This window comes from Passer domesticus, chromosome 11 (assembly GCF_036417665.1).
Source record: "Passer domesticus isolate bPasDom1 chromosome 11, bPasDom1.hap1, whole genome shotgun sequence".
NCBI lineage: Eukaryota > Metazoa > Chordata > Aves > Passeriformes > Passeridae > Passer > Passer domesticus.
Genome location: NC_087484.1, coordinates 4,365,256 through 4,390,064, shown reverse-complemented (window position 1 = coordinate 4,390,064; position 24,809 = coordinate 4,365,256). Strand labels below are relative to the sequence as shown.

The window sequence follows — 24,809 nt, the reverse complement described above, 5'->3', positions numbered from 1 at the left end:
AGAGTTTCAGTAGTGAGAGGAAATGAGATCTTGTTTCTGAAAGGGAAGAGAGAGAGGCTTTGTGAATGAAGAACAAATCTGAAAGGTGCTGCTTCTTCCCTCTGTTTATGGTCTAATATCAATACAGGGAATAACAGTGGAAACTGCAGCTGGAGAGGGCACTAGGGGTCACCCCTGTCTTATCTATGTCATCTGGATTTAATTCTGAAGTAAGATAAATAACATGACAGAAAACAAAGCCAGGCTATTCTGATTTCTTTTTTTTTCTTAATTGTGTGGGCCAGACAGCTTGCATTTAATTTCTTCATTTTCCCCTCCTGCCTGCCTTCTGTCTGTCTCTCCTTTAAAACAAAGCCCCAGGAAGCCGGTGGGTTGCAGCCGGGGAGGATGCTATAGATGCAGGGGACTTGCATCAAAATTCCCTCTGTGTGGGGAATTTATTTAGAGCAAAGGTCAGGCAATCACAAACACTAAGTCAGCCGGGCAGAATCACAGAGCAGCCTTGGCATGTTCCTGCAAGTACCGCAGAGCAAACTGATTACAGCCATGAATGGCTCCCTTGTAGTCCAGAGAGCAACTCCTGACACGTTTTCCTCTGCCCGCCCCAAAATCCTGTCCCTAAAGATCTTTCTCTCCCCTTTTCTTCTCCCCAACCAGACAAGTGTCCCTGACTTCTCATGCAACTGCATTTGATACCTGCATTTGGAGGATTTGGTGTCTGGGCTACGAGGAGAATTGCAAATTATCTTCTCTGAGATTTTTGTGACCTTGTGTCTAGGAAGTAACCACTTCTGTCAGCTGAATCTGGTGTCTGAGTGTTGGAGTTGTGCATTTTAAGGTGTGATGCAATATGTCTAGGGAGGAAAAGTATTTCTTTATGGAGACAGATGATTTTTCTTAAGACAGACAGGCTTTCAGGCACACAAGATGTGATGAAGAGGCTGCACGCCCTACCAGCCTGCTTTTTTTAGCTCTAGTAATTGATGTTGCAAGATGTAGATCCCCTTTTCTCTGTAGATCAATTATGATAAATTATGGTGGGTTGATGTGGTGGAAGTTGAAAGTTCACGAGAACTTGAGGACTTAAAAACTGACCTGTCAATTTATTGAAAGAATCAGCTGCCAGGAGCTGGGAAACTACAAAAACAGAACTTCTGTCTTGGAAAATCCCTTTCCTGCAGATCCCTGGAGTCAGGAAGAGCTGCAGAGAAGCTTCCCCATAACCATGCCCCGCTTGTACGCTCCTTTCCAAGCACCAGTTATAATTCCCTTGGGATGCCACCCTGGGGTTGGGTGGCGTTTAGCCTGCCCTGCCACACAAGAGCAGAGACACATTCTTGGATGATCACAGGGATGATAAATCTGCTTGGAGCGCGTTACTGTAGGGGCAGTTTCCGGAGCAGTGCGAGGGCAGATCCAGACCCGAGCTGGGCTGGTGGCAGCACACACAGGACACCTCTGTCCCTGTCACTGCTCCTGCCAGCTCCAGGCCTAGCCATCAGCTGCCTCCTAGCTCAGAGCTGGTTCAGGGTCAGTTCAGGTATCCGTGGGCTGCAGCAAAGCTATCACCCAAAGGTGGGGGAGTGCTCCTGCTCCCTGTTTTAGGGTTTTATGTAACATCCAGCTTATATAAGCCTTTGTCTGTAACAAAATGGGTGGAGCGTGTCTCGCTTGGATTCCTGCTAAAGAAACGCTCATTACTTAACGCTTACTCAAGTGCTCATTACATACTTTAAGAATAATTTACTTAGTTCCTTTCCTGTTGCTAATAATAACACAGCGACTTGACAACCTGTTATGGACAAATGATAAAACATGTAATTCTCCATTCAATGAAGTGCACCTTGGAATAAATGAGAAGCAGTGCTGTTCAGGTAGACAAGGGGAAACTGAGACATGGCCCAGAGGTACTTAATGGGAAAATAAGGCATTCCCCAGAGGCAGAGGGTGGAAGAATGAGGCATACCCCAAACCCTGACCCTGGGCTGTGCATTGCTTTCTTCTTGCTGCCTCCTGGCAGGAGACAGCTTTAGGGTGCTGGTAGACGAGGAAGGATGTTCTGGCCTTGCCAGGATGGTTTGGCCTGTAAGATGTGCCTGGGGACACAGCACAATCCTTGTTGGTAGCACAGTCCTCCTCTTCAGGGTTCCACCCAGCATTGTTTCCCACGTGGAGGGAAAAGGGAGGGGTGGGCAGGCAGCAGCACAAAACTCTGCAGCCCATGTCCTCATCCCAAAGTTGATTTGGACCCCGGGGAAGTCCCTCTGGTCTCTGTCATTAATTAAATACCTTTCCAGATCCAGAGTTCTGTCCTCCAGCAGGAAGAGGTGGGTTGTATCCTGCTGTGTGGGAATGGTAAGGCATTAAAAGCTGTCAGATAACCAGACCCCTTGGTAGAGAGGACCACATAAATTGTTTTCAGAAGGACTTGTTGAGCTCACTCAAACCTGGCATTCACGTTCCTGCAGGGCTTTAAATAGAAAGAGAGAGTGTGTCTGAGCTCACACCATACGGAGCTGGTTTGCACTCTCTCCTTCCTCCAGATCCTGTGCTTCAGCTACTGACGTGCTTGGCATTCCTTGAAGTTTTGTGAATTGCGGCAAAAAAAACCCCAACCCTCCTTTTTATTTTATTTTATTTTATTTTCCCCCTTCTTTTCCCCCCTTAAAGCCTTGCATTTCCCCGCAGCCCTGTCGCTGTCCCTGCGCCGCTGCTCGGGGCAGCTGCCACACGGTGGCATCCAGGTATCTGCGGAACGATGCACCAGTGAGGAAAAGGGAGGGACAGCTTGGATTCGGGCATTTCCTGCCCCAAAGCAACTTTGTGATACCAGAAATACGTATTATTTTAGTTCTGAGGCGCATTTCTGTCCCCTGAGGCTCTGAAGGGGCGATACAGAGGGGAGATGCGCTGCTGCTGGGAAAATCAAGTTAAATGTGGTATCTCATGTATTATTCAATATATATTTTCTTCTTCACCTTTATTTTTTTTTTTTAGAGTTAAGTTTTTCATTTACCACTCTCATCCACACCCCCCCCTCGCTGAGAGAAGGAAAAAAAGCCCCAACCAAACCCAAACAGCAAGAGCATTGTTTGTGTTTCCATGGGAATTCTGTGAGAGGAGAAGGGTGTGAAAGAAAACTAAAATATTCTGGCCAAATCTGATAAGGTTTGGATCCTCAGCAGCCCCCAGGGTTTTGTTTTTTTTTCTTGTAGCAAGCAAAGTCCAGGGGTCCCACTGTCCCCTGAGTGTGCAGGGGAGTTGCTGCTGTGTCATGGGAGGTATTACACTGCTGTGGAATTTTGGCAGAAAAAGCAGATTTTATGGGAGAAGACAAGACTACAACTCCCAGGAGGCACCGTGGCCCAGTCAGGCACTTGATGCTGAAGTGCCTTTAAACAAAACTCCTCCCCTGCTTGTTCCCTCAGAGTTAGGAGGACAATAGTGGTCCTTGAAGGGCAGACGAGGAAAAAAACTACTTGGCAATGTGATTTCTACAAGCAACCCTGCCTTTTCCTTTTGGAATACTGGTATTATGAGACAAAACAATAAAAAAAATTTTTTTGTCTTAAGGAGCTGCAGAGTCACTGTGCTGTAGGGCACAAAAGCCTTTGCTCTGTAGTCAGGACATCTTCAGCAGAGGCTGGGGACAGGGTGCAGGAGCAGGAGGCACAGTGGTGTCCCAAGCTGGAGCCTGGCTTTACACACAGCCAAAGCAAACCCTCATCTCACCAAGGGTGATACAGCTCATTCCTCCCTCCCCTGGGGCTCTGCAGGCTTCTTCCTAAACGTGACCCAGCTGGGGGAAAAACAACTCCTTATTTTTCCCCCTGGTTTCCCTCTGGTCCCCACGGCTTTGCAGAGTCACCAACATGACCCACACTTGGTGTCAGGGAGTCCCTGCGTGGCTAAAGGGGAACTATAAGGAGAAAAAAAGGCCTTTTCAATGCCTGCAGGTATGAAAGATGGTTGGTTTTATAAAAAAACCAACCATCAAATGCTCTACCCTGGCATTTGATGGTTGTTTTTTTTTATTTTTCCCTCTTTGATGTGTGGGTTGCTGTGAACAGTGTCAGGAGCACAGGGCTGGGGAATAGCCCATTATTGGTGGCACTGTGAATAACACAGGGCTGGGGTTTGTGCTGGTGTAGCTGGGCTCATTTAACAAAGGAAAAGCAAATGGGTGATAAAAAATCTCCATGGATAAAACCCTCTGTTTAGGTGACACCTGTGTTCAACATGTCAGACACATTTCTGATGTGGCTCTGCTGAGATCCTTCCTGCACTCAAACCCATTGGCAAAACTGCCTTTTGCCACAGAGGAAGGAGAGAGTGTTTTTCAGGTTGTGAAAAAATGTTTTGAGAGGTTTGGAGAAGGTGACGCTTCTTTGTGCTGTCACATATTCACTCCAGCCTGCTCTTAGTTCGGCATTTATTTTTCCCCCTTTTTTCCCCCTTAAAGCCTTGTCTTGTTTGGCATCTCTAGTGTCCTGCAGCTCTCTGGTCCTCCCCCTTCTCCCTGTGTTGCGATGTCAAGTGGTGACAGAGACTGAAGACAATGTCCTTATTTTAAAAGAATGCCTGTTTCTTTTCCTGCATTATCTTTCAGCTGGTGGATTTGGTTTGGTGTGCAGCAGCATAGGCTTTTAGTTCACCAACAGCCCTTCTGCAGATGTCTCTTACATGCTGCTTTTGGCCACCTCACTGGGCACAGAAGTGAAAATTTTTAGAGAGAAGGAAAAAATATGAAGTACAACTAAATAATAATAAAAAAGATTGCTAATATCAGCACCTTAGTTTTACAGACTGCAGCAGCCTCAGTCCCTGACTGTCAGTCAGAGTGCTCTTTGCACCAGAGCCTCACCTTAAAAAAGAAGACTTCACACCCCTGTGATGACACCAGGCATCCTCTGAGGGATGTGTGGAAGTTCCTGAAGTATGAAAAGCAGGTGGGAGAGAACCAAAGAAACTCCCGACAGGAAATACTGTGCCTCTCGGAGCTCAAGGTATTTTTGAGGGTATGTGCCAAGTGTCCATTTAATGAATTGCCTCCGGGACAGGGAAGGTTCTGGGAAGTGTAGAAAACCACTAATGGGACATGGGCACAGAGAGTGCTGCCTCTGCTCTGCTGTGGTGCTGCAAAGAGGGAAATTGTGCAAAGTAGAAGCCAAAATGCTCACCTATACTGTCCCCTCTCTTCTGCTACTAGTCTAGCCCTGCTCACTGCCAACATAAACCTGCAGCAGGGAGATTAAATATGCATTAAGTGAGCTAAGGTTTATGGATTTGGAAAGATTTGCCAGAAATCAGCCAGTCACATAGGAGATGAGCACTGAAATGAACTCTGGGCAGGAGGGAAGGGGTTTGTCTGCAGAGAAAGTTGTGTTTCTCTGTGTCTGCTATGTCCCTGCTCTGCATCAACACATGTGGAGAGGTGTGCAGAGATGGGAGGTGGCAGAGGTCCCCTGCAGCCCGCTGTCCTCCTGCCCCAGGGAGCTGGGGAGGTTTACAGAGGTGTGTTCAGACAGATGGCAGAGACTGGGCATCCCTCAGGTGGGTGCCCTGAGGGATGCTCCCTGTGCTGTCTCTCCTCTCATTCCTATTCCATACATTTAGCATGAAACCTCTCTGCAGTGTGGGGTAATGTGCCTGTCTGGAACACGGCTCTGCCCGCTCTTTGGGGTGGAAATTGCAGTGATATAGGGCAACTTGGAATATTTCCCACTGCCTTGCAGTGTTCCACCCCAGCTTCCTCTCTTGCTTTGTTCTCTCCTGACACTGAGTGCCACAGATCTCTGTGCTGACTTTTTCCTTGCTCAGTGCAGCCAGCACTGCTGAGCCACCTTGACTCACAGCTCTCCAGTGATGCTGAACGGGGCAGTGTGTGAGCCCAGCCCCACGAGCTGAAGGAAGCCGTGTTGCAATGCAATTGGGAACCCACCTGAGATTTCCAAGTTTGATTTTAGGTGTGAAGCACATCACTCACTCTGTTTTGTTAAGGTGTTGGTGAGCCAAGTCACAGTAAACCCAGTGTAAACGAGCTGAGCCAGGGTGCTACAGGTGTGCCCATAAACAAGGCAGGTGCTGCTCTGGTGGAGAATGTGATGCTTCAATATTGTACTGCCAGAGTAGGGGACAGAGGCTGCCTCTGAACCAGCAGCCATCAAAGTTGGGTTATTTACATCTACATTTAAGGACTGTGGTTCAGTTCTTCACAAATTTAAAGAAATAAATATTAAAATAATTTAAGAAATAAAAATATCCTAATAACCATGCTGAGGTCTTGCTGTAGATATAGAAGTGGAATCAGTGAGTTTGCTGGAAGAAATCACCAAGATCTCCCTGTACAGCCGCAGCAGTGAGAGCTGCAGTGCTGCAGACAGATTTTGGGCGTTTCACCAGCACTCAGGGCTGGGTTATAGCTGGAACCTGCTGGGAATTTTGCTTATCCGCATGCCAGTTCAATGCTTCTGCAAGCACAAAAAATTTCTCTCTCGCTAAAAAATCTGCTCCTTGCATATTAAAAAGGGCATATGGGAAGTAACACGGTGAATGCAGCACGTATAGGGGAGGACAGCTCGGATCCAAACAGCACCGGACTGTAATTATTGGGCTGTCTTATGCTGAAAAAAAGCATCGCATGTACAATTAATAACTGTTAATTTGCACGGGCTTTTTCTGTCTGTTCTCTGGTCAAACGCAGTTTCTCGGTGACGGTGGGCAGCCCTGGCTTCTCCCTCCCGGAGTGTCCGGGCACGAAGGGGAGAACCGTGCTCCCTGTGGAAGCGGCGCTCGCAGCAACCTCAACTCCCCGCCACACGCCGCAAAGTTGGGCTGAAATAACCGAGTTACTCCCCTTTAGCTCACTCTGAGCTCCCTCGGCTCCTCACGCCCACCGGGGCGGGGCGGGGTGCCCGTTCCTCCCCCGGTCCGTGTCCCGGTCCCGGGAGCGGCCGCGGTGCCCTCAGCGGGGCGGGCCCGGGGGCCGGGCCTGGGCAGCGCGCCCAGAGCCAGCGGGCGGGGCCGGTGTAGGGAGGTTCCTGGGGGCTGCTTCTCCGCTGCTGGTGCCCCGCGAGAGGGACGGCACCCGGCGGGCTCTGACGGCACCATGGGGCACCCGCGGCCGCGGGGGCCGGAGGTGGGTGCGGGCGGGAGCGGCCGCGGGGCTGCCCCGGAGCGGGCGCCCGGCCCGGGGCACTGCGGCGACTTGAGCGCAGCGCGTCTGTTTTCAAGTGAATGCCCTGCCCGGGCTCTTTGCTGGGGCAGACCTTGCTGCGGGGAGGTGTTTGTCGCCTGTCGGGCGTGCTCGGGATGGTTCACGCGTTTTCCGGGCTGTGGAATGGGTGGGTTTGGGTCGGGGCGGTCCTGCCCTGTGGTCAGCGCGGGCCGCTGGGGTGGGAAGCTCGGCGATGCGGTGAACTTCGGTGTCCCCGGCACGGGTGAAGCCGTGACCCTGCCACGTCCCTTCCGCACCCGCCGTTCTGGGGTTATGGGAAAGCCCTGAGAGTTACTGAAGGTACTGACACAACCCGTTCTGCCGAGCTGCTGGCTGGGTTTTTGCAGCGGAAGCCTTTTCTGCCTGTTGCTGGTTTTCTTCATTTGGCGTGATGCTCTCTAGAAATCAAGGTGCCTCTGGTCCGAGCTGGACCGTGGTTCAAGTCAGTGCAGCTCCATTGGTTTGGAAGCGGTTCCGGGGCTGACAGGGCTCTCTGCGCCCAGGACAATGCCCACTGTGTGCCCAGGTCTGCGTGATCCCCACATCCCTCCTTTCAGTAAATCTGCACCATGCCTCTCCAGCGGGGCTGTCTGGGGACAGGCACCGCCACTTGGACTGGGTGGATGAAGCTCTGCTGATTTGGCACTGGTGGAAGATGGTAAGTGTGGATGTCATGGCAAGGCTGGCGTGGCTGCTGGGACAAAAGCTCCCTGTTTGCGTATGGCATTGAGTTTCGAGCTGCCTGTGTTTGCAGCTCGAAGGGTGGGAGCTCTCTGTCGAGTGTCTTTAATCACTCAAGAATTCGTGTTTTCCCTCCTGTGCTGCCTTTACCATTTGCTAAGTGTGAGCTCATGCCAGAGGCTCACAGGTAAGCAGGGAACTTAATTTCCTCATGATGCTCACAGGAGCGTTAGCCCTGTGCCTTGGGTCTCATGGCCACATCCTGCCCAGTTTAGGCAGAAGTTGGAAAGCTCTGAGTTTGAGTCTGTGGGCTCCCCTTCCTTTGCTGCTTGAGAGCCCTTTTCTCAGGGTCACTGTTAGCCTGTGATGCTGAGTGCTCCCCAGTGATGCTGGGATCCCCGATTCAGGCTCACGGGGTTGCTGCAGAGATGCCCCCAACAGTCCCCCCTGTTCACCTGCCCTGCCCTTACCTGTGGCAGAAAGAGGCCCTTCCTCCTGTCCTTCTGCCATGAGGTAGCACTAAGCCTGTAAAGTCAGATTTTTTGCAGTGGGAAAGTGTGTCTGGCCTCCCCCAGGCCTGGGGATGCAGCGCGTGGGTGACATCCCACGGTGTCCCCATCACTCATCTTGGTGCCAGGTTTGCTGGCTGGGATACTGAGCCCTGGATGTGCCCTCCCCTCCGGAGAGGAGGCCAGCCCCAGGCTTGGTCAGAGCTCCCTGTGGGACAGGGCCAAGGGCAGATCCCTCTGAAAAACCTGTTAAAATGTACAGAGATTGCTGTGGACTCTGCTTCAGCCGATTGAATGCAAGTTTATTGAGAGGTACAATGATTGAATTTGGTTTTGCCAAGATTTAACTTTCCTAAGAAGAGAAGATTGTTGGGGTTCACTTGCATACTCATTTGTGTTTTTAGCTTTATCTTGGTATATAGAACATCATTCTTTTCGGGATTATTGAAAATTAGTGTTGAGGCTCTGATCTTCCTGAAAACGACTTAATAAATTCACTTTTCCTGGAGGCCATGATGCTCTTCTTATTTTGAGAGGCTTGAACTCCCCCCATAGAAAATGCTGTTGTTGACAGGTGCCTCCTGAGCTCTCTCAGCTAAGAGAGTGTGCTGGTGTCAGAATTGCACGTTCTTTAAACTGCTGCTGATGCTATTTCATGTGTGTGAATGAAATTATAAGTATTAGGTAGGTGATCGTTGCTGGTGAAATTAATCGTTCACAAATCGGGCTGCAACCAACCTTATGCTTCTCCTAGAAATTTTTATTACTCTTTATAGTAGCAAAGTGTAAAGGGTTGTGTCATTTTGGCATTGTTATTCCTGTAAATTAGGAAGTGTTCTTTAGACTGCAGGTGTGTCTGTGGTGGAGGAAAGATGTTTTAAGGGGGTGGGTTTTGTCTCCAGCAGTGATTTGAGAAATCTCTTACATGATTAAGTGAAATTTCAGCCAGTTGAACTTAGGTTTTACAGTTATTCCTTCTCTGAAAATGGATTTAAAGCAGGTTATCAAACCTTCAGGGAAAGAAATTTCAGGGGAATGCACTTAAATGTTGGCATTACCACAAGTGTTATTCCTTTAAATGGCATAATAAGGAAGATATCAGTTACTAATGTTCATAGAGGCTTGTAGTTTTATCTTCTCTGTCTGTATCCTGTGAATACAGATATCTCCTTTAGATATATAAATGAAAGGGGAAACTCAGGGACTGAAATTGCTGGAGTTTTGCAGGAAGCCATCATGGTCCATGAGGAGAAGCACCTTTCTGATGCCTTTGTTGCAAACAGGTGGTTCCTTAATTTCATGGTGGAACAGCTATTTTGCAGCAAGTGATTTATAATAATAATAATAAAAAAGCTTTAGTGAGAATCAGCATTGGCCAGTGGCCCTATATCTGCGTGTAACAGAGCTGAAAAAGCAATTTGATTTTTCTTCTGGGGTGTCTGATGTCGGCACCTGGTCTTGGCTAAGGGTGAGGAAGGAGGAGGGTGAGAGCAAACCTCTACATGCCTTTTCCTCCTATTGTCTGACTTGCAATTATTTGATGATGTGTTTTTAACTTGCTCTCACATGCCCTGTACCTTGGAGGCTCCTGCAGGGGCTGAGATTTGGTCATGATGATTTGCCTGACAGGAGTTGCGGCTCTGTCTTTTTTCCTTTCCCTTCCCAGCCTTTTTTTGGATTTTTTTTTTCCAAAATAAGGTCTTTTTCAGTCCATATTTAGGTTCTGTTTGCTGTGCTGCTTCTGCCCTCTGAGAGGTGGGATGTGTGTACAGCTTGTGTGCAGCCTAGCTTCTTTGCACCCACCTATGCAGTGCCAGACCTCAGCTCTGCTGAGCTGCAGAACAGAGAGGGATAGTGTCAATTCAATTTTTTGTGTGTTTTAGATATATAAGTTTTTAACAGATATTTAGCCAGGTGCACCTACCCTGTCCCTCACTTCCATGGACTTGTGATCATTTGATACATGTACATACCAGTTCTGCACGTACAGACACTGGAAGGCAGAAAGTGCTGGAGGGACTGATGGAAAAAGCTCCGTTTGCAAGGTTTTATTTACAAAATATTTGCCATGTTGCTCCCTCACCTGCTTGACACAGGGTGTCCAGGGTGGCACAGGGCAGTCATGGTCCTTGTGATGGGATACTTACCCTGGCTCCTCTGCAGGGGGGGAATAAACAGGAGTGAAATGTGGTTTTGAAGATCATGAATTTTATATTTATATATTTTTTTTTGTCTTTGGAATTTAGAGTTTTCTCTGTTTCCGTGCACTAGCAGTGGGAGCGTCGTGTGCTATCACCACTGCCCCGAGCACTTTGCACATCCCTCGCTCCTCGTGCCCACGCGCTGTGCTGGCATTTAGTGATTTCTGGATCCTTCAAGCAGATAAACACCAGAACCTGGGGGTTTACATAACAAAGTGGGAGTGGGGCTGGTGTCTGTCAGACAGCTCCGGCCCCCAGGCACCCATCTGCTGGTGTGGGGAGAGGGGGAGAAGCTGTCTGGTGGCTGCTGCTCCCACACTGGAGAGCTGGGATCCCAAAGGAGCTGGGATGGCACCAGGCAGAGAGGAAGCCACACACCCTAGAAGGGAGGCCAGTTTTGTCTCGGAGAATAAAACCTTCTATTTAAAAACAGTTGTGGCTCACACAGGTCTAAATAGATGCAGGTCAGGGCAATCTTGCTGAAAAAGGGTCAGGGAATGGGGATGGGCCAAGTGCCACAGGATCTGCTGCTGCTGCAGCGAGCGTGGTATCAGCTCGGCAAGGGTGACAGCCTGCCCAGGGCTTGTTGCCAGAACAATATGTGGGGCTTTAATATCAAGGTAATTACCTGACCTAGTATTATTGGACTACCACGCTTGCTTGGATGCCAGTAAAAGTGTCTGAGTGTAGGGCTGGGTGGGAATGAACCTTGGAGCTCAGGCTGTGCCCATCTGTGCCAAGTCGCACTGGAGCCGGTGTTGGCTGTGTGGTGTTTGTACCTTTGTGCTCTTTGGTTTTCTGCTATTTGTTTGCCCTTAAATCTTCCCTTTTGCTCCCTGGGGATACAGAGTGGACCACATTGAGCTCCATCAAATAAAATGGTGCGACATGTCCAGTAGGATTTGACAGTGAAGTAGCCAGTTTGCATTAGTTACCTTAGTGTAATAGCATTGGCCCTTTCTCCTCTATCCTGTTTTCTATGGCAGAGGAGGAGTAGATAAAAGAAATTATTTTCTGCCCTAAGGAACTCACTATTTAGGGAGAAGGGCAGGTGTAATAAAAAGGTGAATAGTGGTGGGGTGCACATTTTGCAGAAGAGAAAGAGCATCCCTCCACTGTCTACCTCTGGAAAGCCTCTGGGAGGGAAGCTGCAGGGCTGAGGATGAGAAACCTCATCAGTATTGGCAGATTTGCTTGACAGAAGGAGACTTTCTGTCTGGGTGGGGGAGTCCTGTGCACACTATACTGACAGCAGCAAGTATTCAGAATATTCATGGTGTTGAGATCTATTTTCCTGGCTTGCACCTGCTGGTGAAGAAAGAAGTAAACTGCATTTCCTGGATTGCATTTTTCAGGTCAGGCTGTGAGTGGGCCTGATTCCTGTCTTACATTTTTTTTTCTGCTGGTGCAGTGAGCCCTTGTGTGCAACCTTCACATGGGAGCTCTTTTTTGGGAGAAATAAGATAAACCTACTGATAAACACTGGCAGCAAGATCCCAGTGAGCTGGGGGCACTTTACATCTTCTGCCCCAGGGCTGGGGAAGGTGGTCCTGGCACAGAGGGTCCTCTCTTCTCTGGGCAAGTGTTCCAGGGCACAGAGACAAAAGGCAGTGCCAGGCAGACAATGTCCCACAGAGCAGTGCTCTGACAGCCTCTGTCCCAGCCTGTGCAAGTGGCTCATTCAGAGCCAGTTGCAGTTTCTGGCTGTCTGGCCATGCAAGAACATGCTTCTTTTTTCCCTCCAGGACCTGACAATGTTGTATCCCAGGGCTGTTCCTCACCACTCACTCACTCATCACTGAACCACTTCCTAGAAACTTCTGGTGTTTTACCAGCCAGACTTCTGGCAGGATTTTATTAATCAGTAATACTCATTTCTTGTTCTTCCTGCTTGTCTCTGGCCCACCCAGAAAACACCCGTTGGTGAGCACAGTGCTCAGTGTGTTGCATTGAGTCAGATGAACCTTCTCTCACCATCAGCTGGGCTGACTCCTGCTTGAAGCCTCCAGGAAACCCTCAGGCAGGGGGAAAACAAACCAGCAAGAGTAATTAATTGCACCTTTCCAACACTTTCAGTAGCTGAGGTGTTGTGGCCATGGCAGGACCTTGTAACTGCACCTCAACACCTGGCTAAAGCCAACCCTGCTGTTGGGGCTTTTCTTTATTAAAAAGTGAATGTTCTGACTCCCAACCAACTTTGAATGTCACACACGAGAGATGGAACGATTGGATGGTTTGCACTTGTATTTTCTCTTTCAATTCAAGTAAGATGCAGTTAAATGATGCAGTTGACTTGGCATGAAGAACACAAATCTGCCTTACTTGTGGTTCTTTTGGGTGCACTGGGGAGCACTTGTGGCTGCTAGGGTCTTCAAGGGAGCTCAGCTGTCCTCCCTCTGTCACAGCTGAAGGGCTGCTGAAACAATTTGGAGAGCAGGCAGTGCATCATAGTCTTTTCAGAAAGAAGTACTTTGTTTTCTCATTTCTCTTTTGCTATTTATGTAGTCCCTGTGAGATGTTCTGAAGTATATTTTTCCATGACTGAGGTTTCCTGCAAATTGATTTTTTTTTCTGTGTCCCACCCAGTGTTAAGTCTTACCAAGAAAGAAAAGTAGATGACTCATGGTGGCTTTGAAATCTCTGTGGTTAGACCTGATCTTGCAGATTTTTGGCAGCAGTTATGGCAAATGAGCCATTTTGTTCACCAGGAGAAAGAACTGGCAAGATGGGAACTGCTGTCTGAGCCTGTTTAGCCTTTTTTACTTCTCTCCCAAAACGATTGCATTTTTTCCTGCCAAACAGCTCTTTTTGTACATGCAGAAAACTCTCTGCAAACACTTTCTGGGTCCTGCTGCTCCAGAAGGTCGTGACAGTTGAAGGAAAAACAGTCTTTAATTTTTGCCTCATTATGTGCTGAGGTCTGGAGGGTTAAGCTTGTAAGTCATAATATTAATGCTCTGATTTCCTCTAGGAATTTGTGGGAAAAATACTGTAAAGGAGTTTCAACAAAAGGAGAATTAACTGCAGGGTGTCTGCCTTGGCCAGACACCCGTGTTGCTTGTCAGATTCTGGAGATCTGGGTGGGGGAGAGGAGAGAGGAGGCAGCTGAGGCTGGATTTGAGCTCTGAGATGAGCATCATCTTTCTCTGCCTGCCATCAGCAGGCTCCTGTGCAGGCTTGATCGAGGCATTGTTTCTCCCTTCTAGGAAAGTGGTTAAAAAAAAAATTGTCCACAGCATTTATTTTGTTCTAAGCAAGCTGTCAGTATTGTCAATGTATGTAAATGAGATATTTTGCATAAATTTGCAGGTGTTTAGTTGTATTTAAGAAAGAAACATAAGGGAGCTATTCTGTTCCTGCAAGTTACTGCTTCATAACAGACAATTTCTTCTTAAATTTGCCTGGATTTGATCTTAGTCTGAAACCTCAGCCATCATCCCAGAATTATTTGAGAGCTCAGATCCCAATTACTGTAATCACTTATCCTTAATTCTGATCATGAATCAAACACTTTAAGGTATAGAAAAACTAACTTTTCACTAGCTTGAGTACCCTGTGTCCTAGATGCTGTCATGCAGGGTGTCCATGGGAGAGGCTGATTTGCAAAGCTGCCTGGAGCCCTCTGTGGAGTCTTGGGGACAGCATCACCTCTGCCCTCTGAGCTTGGTGTAATGGTTTCTCTTAGTTACCTCTGGGACTTCTCCAAGCCAACTGTTTTCTTCTTGTAAACAAGACATTCACAAATATTTTTTTTAGCTGGCCACAGAAAAGGAAAATGCATTTCTTGTGAGACCTTGGTGTTACTCTATCTCTGATGAAGCTGTGTGGGGACTGCCCGTGTCGTCGGTGCTGGCTGTGCTGAGGAAAAGCAGCTGTTCTTGGAAACGTGGATCAGGAGCACGCATGCACCTCCTGTTGTCACCTCTGTCACCTGCTGTTGCTGATTTTTTGGGAATGATGCCTGATTGTATGACAGCCTTTTAGTGCTGGGTGTCCCAGCTCGATGGTGGGAGCTGCGGCCACTGAGCGCTGCAGCTTTGAGAGTAGACTGGAAAATAACTGAAGTCAAATGAGGACAGAGACATCAAATTCTCATGGAGCTGATCAGCCAGAATGCATCAAACACATTTAAAAGCGTTGCTAAATAAAACCTTAAAAATCACTAGGGAGTTCACTTTGGAAAGGTGCTGAATTAGGTTTGCATGTAGGAGTACAGGAGCGTTTTGGGGTCTGCACCTCATCATGGGGCTTTGCACTTGTGGCTCCAGCCTGTCAGCGACAGTGACAGTGCTTTCAGGGTGGTGCAGGGTCCTGTTTGGGATGGGGAAGCAGTAGGATTCTGGCTGAGGAGCAGAGAGAGAAGCTGGGACATCCCCTTGCTGGGACAGCCTGGTGACCCCGTGGTGTCACAGTTCCTTTCACACCCATCCTGTACTTTGGGTTACCAAAGTCCTGGCACAGCGTGTGCACAGTCAGCAAAAGCTTGGCAGAAGTTGATATTCAGCCTGAGCAGTCACAGGGTTGGTTAACAGTGCCAGGAAGGATCAGTGTGGGAAGGCACCGTGCAGACACCTGTGTGGACCTGCATGTGGGTCCCAGCCCTGCACTTGGAGCTGCCTCCAAGAGGGACATCAGTAAAACTGTGGTGGTGGTCTCCCTGCAGTGGTTGTCCCCAAAGCTGGTGGTGGTGTGGGGAAGCCACCCTGGGAGATGAGTACCTTGCACTCCCCAGGCAGGGGAGGGAGTTGGGCTTGGCTGCTCACGTGGGAGCATTTGAGTTCTGTGCTGTAGTGGGGACTACACTGACAGTAGGACTGTTTAGTGGGAGGGTTGCTTTCCTCCTCCATCGTGTCCCTCTGCTCCTGCCAACTGTTTGGGTTTTTTTTAAGTGGAAGTTATTTGAAAAGTTCCATTAGGACAAACAAACTCCCAAAAGTCAAGATAATAGAAACAACATTTTATTGAAGTGTTAAATTTTTAGTTAAACTATTAGTAAAAATATGTGGTCTAAATCTGCTACTCCATGTTGCTGTGATACCTGCAGGAATTTCTCGTTTCTTTGAGCAGGTCACAAAAAAGGTCAACAAAATCACCTCTCTGTGCTTTCACATGGAAAAAGGCAGAAAAAAAAAGAAGAAAAAAAAGAAAAGTTGTGTTCCCACTTAATGTGAACAGTTCAATCAGCAGCAGGGTGGCAGCAGGAACGGGGACATTGACCTCCTGACACATACCTGTGCTCTTTGCTGTGATCTGGAGCTGCTGCCAGGAGCCAGTGCAGGGCTGAGATCCTGTTGCAGTTGCTGAATCCCTCCTGAATACAGGCTGCAGTGCTTTCCCTGGATTTAGCTTGGCTGGTAGGAGATATGTGAAGGTCTGTGTTTGCATTTATCAGCTGCCACCTAACCCCACTGTGGGAGGGAGAGAGGGATGGAGGTGTTGGGCTGCCTGCCAGCATGCCCGCTTGTCTCGGAGCTGCTGGAATTCCCTGCGGAAATGTGGCCTGGCAGGTGGCAGTTGCTGGAGCACATGTGGCACTGGGAGATACCAAAATAGTGTTGAGTGATGTACAGGACATCAGCCCTGTAGATATCTATACATTTAGGTCACAAAAATACCTGCTGTATTTGTGTGATGTGTTCAGCTATAGATAAGAGCTGCGCCATGCATATCATCCTGTGAGCCCCATGGTGCTCCCTGTTATCCCTGATCCTCGTGGAGATGGGCACTTTAAGGGTCCTGTGCATTATAGTATCACTTTGGCTAGCTCCTTGCTTTTAGGATTTCATATAAAGCTTTCGTGAGCTCTGTCTTGCGCCAAACTCTGTGTGTCTATCAGCACCCAGAAGTGCTGCATGGCACTTTTTTGGCCTTCCTGCTGTTTGCTATTTTCAGCAGGCAGTTTTCCAATCCCCTCTTTTCCATCAGCCCAGGACTCTATTGACCGCTCTGTTGCATCTTGGTTGTGTGGTTTGGGGATGCTGAGATGGAGCTGAATCCCAAGGTGCTGTCACACGGTTCCTTTGCCTGCCTGCAGCTATGGTGCTAGTGGGTCTCAGGGGGTGAGTAACCAAGTTCCAGAGGCTCTGGGCATCCCCTGTCCTGGTTTTCAGAGGTGTTATGTGCAGTGTTCCTGGGTTTAGGGCTGCAGGGCGTTTCCAATGGACCACATCAGGGAGTGCAGGACTGGTGGTGATCCCTGAAGGATGCACAGCCCGAGGTGTGACTGCTGTGTTTAAATACTCTTGTCCATGCCTGAGGAATCCAAAACAAGGTGATGAATTAGTATTTGTAGGGCCAGCCTTAATTACCAATAAATTACCTAATGATTGGCTTCCTGGGGAGGCTGCACTTCCTGTGGCAGCCCAGGGAGCAGGGATGGTGCTGCTGGGCAGGGGGAGATGGAGCCAGAGCAACCAGTACATCAGCATGAGATCAGCTACTGCCTGTCTGAGGATGTTTATGTTTTCCCTTTACTGTTCTGTAAAGCAAATGAAATGAGTCCTTGGGAGGTGCCTGACGCTTAGGCTGGGCCTGGGTGTGGGGACAGAGCAGCACGGAGGGGCTTTCTGGCTGAAGCCGTGTTAGTCACCAGTGCCTTACCTCATCCTTTCCTTGACCTGCCTGGCTTTTGTGTGTCCTTTCCTCTAGCACAAGTGCTGTGGGATGGATGCTGCAGAGCCCTGGCTGGGGGCAGAATGGGCTCTGCCCAGTGTGGATAGTGCAGCAGAGACTTCCAAAGATGAACCTGTTGTTTCCAGGCCATCCCAGCCTTGAAGTGTCTCGTGCCCTGTTGCAAGCAGGCTCTGTGGATTCCTGTGACTTTGCTGTTCCTGTGCAGGCTGGTGGCTTGGCAATAAGCCTCACGTGGCAAGGACTGTGGAAATCAATAATGCAGAGCCAGGGAACAGCGCTGCAGGAAGCACTAATTGGTCTCTGCTTTTAGAGGTGTTGCTATTAAATGTGGGCACTTAGTGGGGATAATTGTTTTGGAAACAGTATTTTAAAATATTTTGGTTTTATCAGGATTGGGCTAAAGATAAGCAAATTAGGTCTGGATGATGTTTCAATGTGTCTATTGTTGATCTGGATTTTTATTTCAATTCTCTAGCTCCCAGTCTTTCCAGGGTAGGAGCAATGCTTTGGTTCTTATTCAAGGACTGTTTTGTGTGTTTTAAAAAACAAACCCTAATCCTTTTGCACTGCCCCTGCAGTATGAGCATCCAGAAGGACAGATTTTCAGGAGGGGTCTGCATTTGCTGTTGCTGCCTGTTGGCTCCTCTGGCTGCATTTTTTCCATGTACTGAGCTGAAGAACAGGGATAAGGCATTGCTGAGCATTTTTCAACCCTTCTGTCTTTTAGTTTTATAGTTAGGAAATGTAACATGCCACCTACAAGAGCCCTGGGTTTTTGATTAAATATTGAGGAAAACATAAAATCAATATGTGTTTGTTTTGCTTGGTGTGAGTATGAGGATTTTTCCTGGGCTGGAAAAGCAGGATGCTCTTTGCAGGTGCTGGCAGGGATCCTGAGCACAGGGAACACTTCCTAAGTGTGGTGGAGGGCTGACCCCTGCCCAGGGCTGTGGAAGGAAGGTGTGCCAGGGCATAAATCTGGGATGCTGACAAGCCCAGCTTCTCCTGGGGGAGGCAAATAACTCCTCAGAAATGGCTCTTATCAGATGAGAGTATTTCTCCAACACGGAGTGGTCCAAAGCTAATTTTAGGTTTAAAATGGGAAGAATTAGGAAATATTTACGTGCAAAGAGTCATCACCACTAGACAGAGCAAAAAGCTGTTGAGGACATCGTGCATGGGAATTCCTTGGAATTTCATTTGGGCTCTTGGTGCTCCTATTGCACTCAGACCCCTGGCAGCAGCAGGAGGAGAGAGAGAATTCACTGCTCCGATTCTTTGGGGTTTGTTTTGGTTGTTTGTTTGTTTGTTTTCTGTTTAATGACCCCATTTCACTGCTCTGTTTTGGCCTGAGCCTGTCTGTGCTGCTCCAGGCAGCCTGGGAGGTTTTTGTGTGTTCCACCATGGGCGCTGCCTGCAGGAGAAAACCAAGCATGGGAACAGAGGTCACTTGTCACAGCCCTTGCCAAAAGGTCACTGCAGTGGGAGAGATGTCATGAGAACAGGAATGAGATCATTTTCAGGGATTATAGTGTTTCTCACCGTAGGGATAAGAGTTGATACAGAGCATCAAACCCTGGGAGGCATTAGCAGGAAAAGTCTGTTTTTCCTGGATGTATTTTCTCTTCTCTGATTACCATTTTTTCCAAATTACATTTTTCTGGATTTCATAGCTCTTTGTGGTACTTTTCAGAACCTCATTAAGGAGCTGTGATTGTCTGAGCTGGTTTCAGATCTGCCACGATGCAGAATAAACTTAGGCTGACCAAGTTTTAGGTAGTCTATGCTATTACCAGCTGCATATATTTTCGCATCAGGACGTCAGTGTCTTCAAAACACAGAACTGTTCATGAATATTTACAAAAATATGTATTTTCTGCTTTAAAGTTTCCATGCCTTTAAAGCTGTGCTTTTGTTGTCCTGTGCAACAAGTAGAAAAAATTTCTTTAGTGAAGGCTGAGATGGTCATATGATCCCTGAAGTAATAACTTGGGGTTAAAGCATAACCAAAATGGCAAATAGCAAGTAGATATTGGGGTTGCAAAGTTGCAGGATGGAGCTACAGGTTTGCAATACATTCACAAGGGCTCAGGGATTAATATAGTTAATTTGTATTTTTTTAGTCATTGTTCCTGCAGTTGAAGTCTTGGCTGATTCTTGGTGCAGTCAGTGTTTTCACTGTATATATTTTAGTAGCTCAAGAGATTTGGGGCCTGTGTGCTGTGGGGACAGCCTGGGACAGAAAGCAGAGAGCTTAAGTGGTGCTTCAAGAGGAAGTAATTCATATGAGAATTGGACTGGATAGGGGCAGTGTCAGCTGTCTTTATAGGGTTTGTAGGTTTTATAGGGTTTGTAGTGTGTAAAAATCTTCCAGTTTTTAATAATCTCCTTATTTCCTTGTCTGTTCATTCTGTCCAATATTTTCTTTGACTGCTGAGTCTTTTCATTGTGTTTTCCTTCTTTCTGCTTTTGCCCAGGCAGACTTTGAGCCGGATAAAGCTGGAGCAGCACCTTCCCTCTGTTCAAACACTGGTTGCTACACTAGCTCCTGGCTGCCCCAGCAGCAGGTTTGAGGTGTGGGTGCTGGGGTACAACTGTTCCCCTGCCTCCTCCAAGCCTGGGGGCTCTGCAAATCCCTCCTCAGTGCCCTGCCTTTGCCATTAGATAGGGCTTTCTCCCTAATCTCTGCTTTAAACCAGCAGTTAAACTGAAAGAGAGTAGATTTAGATTAGATATTAGGAACAAATTCTTGCCTTTGAGGGTACTGAGTCGTTGGTTGCCCAGAGAAGCTGTGGATACCCTATCCCTGGAAATGTTCAAGGCTAGGTTGGATGGGGCTTGGAGGAACCTGGGATAATGGCAGGTTTTAGGACTGGATGATCTTTAAGGTCCTTTCCAACCTAAACCATTCTGTGATTCTAATTCAGAGCACTTCTCCTTTGTCCACTCTGCTCACAGCAACCTTCTGCAGGCTTGCAGTCTGCTGTCACATTTCTCTGCCTTCTCTCAGTAGTGACACTGTTCTCACAGGTCAAATGCTTTAGGTCTGAGTTTTCCTGTGTTCTGCATCATCTCTTCCTTCCTGGCTCGCAGGCAATAGTCCTGTTTGTTCATTTTGGCACCGGTTTTGCGTTTGTTCGGATTGCCGGTTCTTGACTCAGTCAGACCCTGGTTTTTCTCTTTTGGTTGTTTGGGTTTATTTTCCTTAAAAAACATGCTGCTTATTTTCTGTCTTGAATGGCAACAGCTAAATGCTGAAATGCAGCACTTATTTCTCAGGAGTTTCATCCTGTTATTTGCAATCTCCTGTGATTTGCTGGTATCACTTGAGTTTGGTGTGAGAGTTTTATAATTCCATCTCTAGTCTGTCAGCAGTGTGAGCAGTGAGTGGCACTGGACAGGCAGGGCTTTCTTGGCATAGCCTGCCTGGTTTGTGGTAAAATCCTGGATATCCATGTCTGGTGCCTGTTTGCACCCAGCCTGTAGCAGATTAACCCAGGCATTCCCTCAGCTTGCCCATGGGAATGCAGAGAGTGTCTGCATGGAAACTCTGCCCGAGAGGTTAAATAGCTCTGGTGGAGCAGAGCCCCGTAAAGCAATTTGGCAAAGCTTTCAGAGGGGTGTGGTATGTCCTGTCTTTCCAGCTGACCCCAGTGCCATCTGCCCTGCCCTGCGTTGGGTTTGCCCTGTGTCCTCTGGCTCTGCAGCTGCCAGCTGTGACAGGGAGCGTGGCCGCTGGCCAGGTTCATGGGGCTGCTGACAGGGCCACAGGCAAGTCACATTTCCCTTCTCAACCCCAAAATTTGGCTCTAATCTCGATGGGGGGATCCTGCTGCTAGGACTGATTCAGGTCCATATGAGTTTGGACCCTGCTTTATCGCAGGATTTGTCTGTGCCAGCTGTGAAAACAGCTTTAGCTTTAAAAAAAAAAATCCTGAGTTATGGAGCCCTGCTGCGGTCCCTTGGAAATAATCATTGCATACACTGGTTAATTGTTTATCCATTAACCAACTGTGTCAATTAATCTGACAAAGAGCCCAGCTGTACCTGGCACGGTGGGGAGGAGAGGAGGAGGAGGAGGGAGGATGAGCATCTCTCTCTGTTGGCTCCTCTGTTGCTCTTCCTGCAGCCCTGCTGATGTGGTATTTGTGTGCTGGTTTCCTTCAAGTGTAATTGCTGGCGTGGCACGTCCAGAGTGTGTTTGGACTTGTGTTCTTTTTGACCATGGAAAACTTCTTTTGGAAAGGGCATTAAGTTTCCATGAAGTAAAAGCATCTTCTGGTGGAGGGGAAGAAATTGTTTTGTTTCTAAATGCGAATGCACACAGAATTAAAAAGCAAGATGCTACTTTATTTCCAGCTAGAAATACACACCAAAAAAATCTTTGCATGAAGTACTGAGTGGGAAATAGGATTTTAATGTATGTATTAGTGCAGAGTGAAGCTCTGGGCTCCCTCCTGCCATCCCCAGGGTTATTTGGGACAGCCTGGTAGCATGGCCTCCCTTGGGAATGCTGTTTATGTATGCCTGCTTTCCAGGGAGAAAATCAAACTGCCAAAGCCAGTCTGTATCAGGTGGAATGACTTCACTCCACACAAATGAAAATGTACCTTCTGCTCTCTGAATAATTGAAGTGCCCTGCAGTACATTGTTAGAATAGGAAAAGTGTAAAGCTTCCAAGAGGGAGAACTGGCTTTCCATGAAGTGGTGACAGGGGAAGTGTGGGACAGTGCCAGTGCCAAATTCCTGCTGGAGAGAGGCTGCACAGACTGGGTAAGGTAACAACAGTGTGGTGAGAAGAGTTTGATAATGGAAACAAAATAAAATAGAGTAATAGTTGTAATGAAAGTGGAATAACACCGATGGAAACAAGTGCTGCATAATGCAGCAATTGCTCACCACCCCCTGACCAGTGCCCAGCCCCAGCAGTAGTTGGCACCCCCCAGCCAATTTCCCCAGTTGATATCCTGGGAATGGTGTCCTGTGGAATGGAATATCCCTTTGGCCAGTTTGGGTCAGTTGTCCTGGCCATGCTGTCCCACAGCTTTTTGTGCACCTCCTTATTGTCAGAGCCTTGGAAACTGGGAAGTCCTTGAGTCAGGGAAAGCAGAACTTAGCAACAACTCAAAACATCAGTGTGTTATCAACATTCTTCTGGTCCTAAATCCAAAACACAACGCTGTATCAGCTAATAATAAAATTAACTCTGTCCCAGCTGAAACCAGGACTTTGCCCCAAAGTTCATTGTATATCTGGGAAAGGAGGTACTCACATGTCTGTTTATATTTGAATTATTCATGCAGATCTCTTGAAGTGACCTGGGGGCCCTGGTCTGGTCCTAAAGCCTCCTGTGCTCTGGTGGCTTTCCCTGCCACTGGTGGAAGGTGACAGAGCCAGCCAGGCCCTCAGAGCCCTCACTCCCAAGATGAAGCTGTTTCTTCTACATTTACTTTGGTATAAGAGAAGAGATTGACCCAGTTTTTCTTGATTCAAGTCTGTGTGCAAATGGATTTTTTTTCTGAAGGCAGCTGCTTCTAGCATGTTTTTAGGCATACATGGTATCAACCTTATGCAGTAATGAAATAATGGACTTGTTTCAAGAGGAAACAATAATAAAGAATGGTCTTTCAAAAGCAGCTAAACACATGATTTATTAAAATGCTAAATTATTTCCAAGTTACGGCATACCCAGCTCTTGTTGTGGAGCTCACACAAGAATAATTGCCCAGTGTTCTTTGCAGAACTTAACATCAGAAATGTCACACTTTCTTGGAAAAATCATTCTTTAACACAATGTAAGAGCTTCCACAAGTATAAATGAGCATCCTTGTATTGGCTTCTGTAAAATGTTGCCAGTTTGTCCCATCCATATTTTTTCACTGTAGCTGTGACATTTATTGCAGAGCAGGACAAAGATTGAGGGGACTTTTTATCATCAGCCCAGGAGCTGGAGCCTGGCTGTGTGCAAGGACCAGCAGCCAGCTCCACAGCCCCATGGTGAGATGTAGAGCCTAGAGGAGGAAGAGGAAGAGGGTTTGCAAATACTCACGAGCAGGGAGGGCTTGTGCTACTGTCAGTGGCCATGCCTCATATATCGATTTACTTTTGTTTCCTTTTTTATTTTTTTTTGCTTCTTCCTTCCCCATTTTTCTCATGACTCAGGCTCCTGGAGTGGATGGGTGGGAATAAAGATGGGGAGTGCTGTAGTCACCAGTGCCCAAACACCTCTGAGTGCCCTGAGCAGGCTGCAGCCTTTTCCCTGGCTGTGTCCCCATCACTAAGGGACAGTGGGCTGGTCCCCTGAAGCTGCCTGGGATGTTGGAGGGGTGAGCACAGAAGACGTGGGGTCTACCTTGTTGCTCCCAGGCTTTCTGTGGGGATCAGGAGTACAGGGACCCTGGAGAGGAACCTTTAGAGCTGTAACTTTGGAGCCTGCTGAGAGGATGGAGCCGTGGGAGAGCACGAGGCACGCAGACACCACAGGCGGTTGTGTAAGAAGCATAGAAATAGAGGAAATCTTAATAATGATGGGAGTTTTCAGCACTGCTTCACTCAAAGGAAGAACATGTAGCAAAAACTCCTACTGGTTTTCTGAGTGAGCTATTCCTTCATGTAGCCTGGCCTGGGAAATGCATCACCAGGTGAATTAAGTCTGGGATTTGGCCAGGCAGTGATATGGTTTGCACCTTTATGGCTGAACATTACCATTGGGTGTGTAGGGTGGGATAGTTGGGAAGAATGTGGGTAAAGGGATGGAAGGAAGATGTGTCCATGCATTGCCAGTGGTTTCCTTCAGCCCTGCATTGCAGGGAAGGTGGTGACAGCTCTGCTCTGTCTCCCCAGCGCCCCGCGGCTCCTGAGCGCAGGCCCCTGAGATGTCTCTGAGAGCAGAAAGCCATGCAGCCACATCCACGCTGAAGAAGCTCGCTGCAGACATGAGCAACATCATCGAGAGCCTGGACACCAGGGAGCTCCATGTGGAGGGGGAGGAGGTGGACTCGGAGGTGCTCACTGACCCCAAAGGCACCGGTGAGTCGACACCCGTGTGCTCTCATCCCATGAGCCTGGGTTTTATCAATCTGTTGGCAGGTAGGCTGCAGCCTCAGGGGTTTTGCCAAGCCCAGCATTGATCCTGATTTATAACTAGGAGGCTCTTAATACTTGAGCTTCTCAAATCAAGTTCCTTCTGTGTAACCTTGTCTTTGAGCTCTCCTTAATAAAAATTGCTCTTTTGCTGGAATTAATGCTGCTGTATAAATGCTCCCAAGTTAAAGCATTGCTGTCTGCTGCCTTTCGTGCTCTCATGGATTGTTACAAGGCTGCTGAGCTAACAGTTTTGTGGGGTTTGTGGTCCTTGCAGTGTGCATTCCCTTCTCTGCCATCTACCACACCCATGGGTTCAAAGAGCCGGGCACGCAGACGTACCTCACGGGATGTCCTGTCCGAGTGCGTGTGTTGGAAGTTGAACGCTTTACTTCCACTAAGAAGGTCAGAACCTCCAGAGATTTTGTTTGATTTCTCTAGAACTGTATTTAAAATGCTGTTTGTGCCTTAATTTTGCGCTTGCTT

At 47.9% G+C, this 24,809-nt stretch overlaps 1 protein-coding gene across 3 annotated transcripts in view; it reads left to right on the top strand.

Moving 5' to 3' along the window:
- PLD1 (phospholipase D1) overlaps positions 1 to 24,809 on the top strand; it is a 74,361-nt gene that overhangs the window by 5,547 nt on the left and 44,005 nt on the right. For 2 of the 3 annotated variants that reach the window (XM_064385240.1, XM_064385238.1), the window contains exons 1-3: positions 6,985 to 7,138; positions 24,084 to 24,269; positions 24,601 to 24,728. In XM_064385240.1, coding sequence (XP_064241310.1) covers positions 24,116 to 24,269; positions 24,601 to 24,728 — 282 coding nt within the window. In that variant the 5' untranslated portion in view covers positions 6,985 to 7,138; positions 24,084 to 24,115. Of the gene's footprint in view, positions 1 to 6,984; positions 7,139 to 24,083; positions 24,270 to 24,600; positions 24,729 to 24,809 lie in introns of those variants that run through there. The other variant, XM_064385239.1, reaches the window with a different exon arrangement.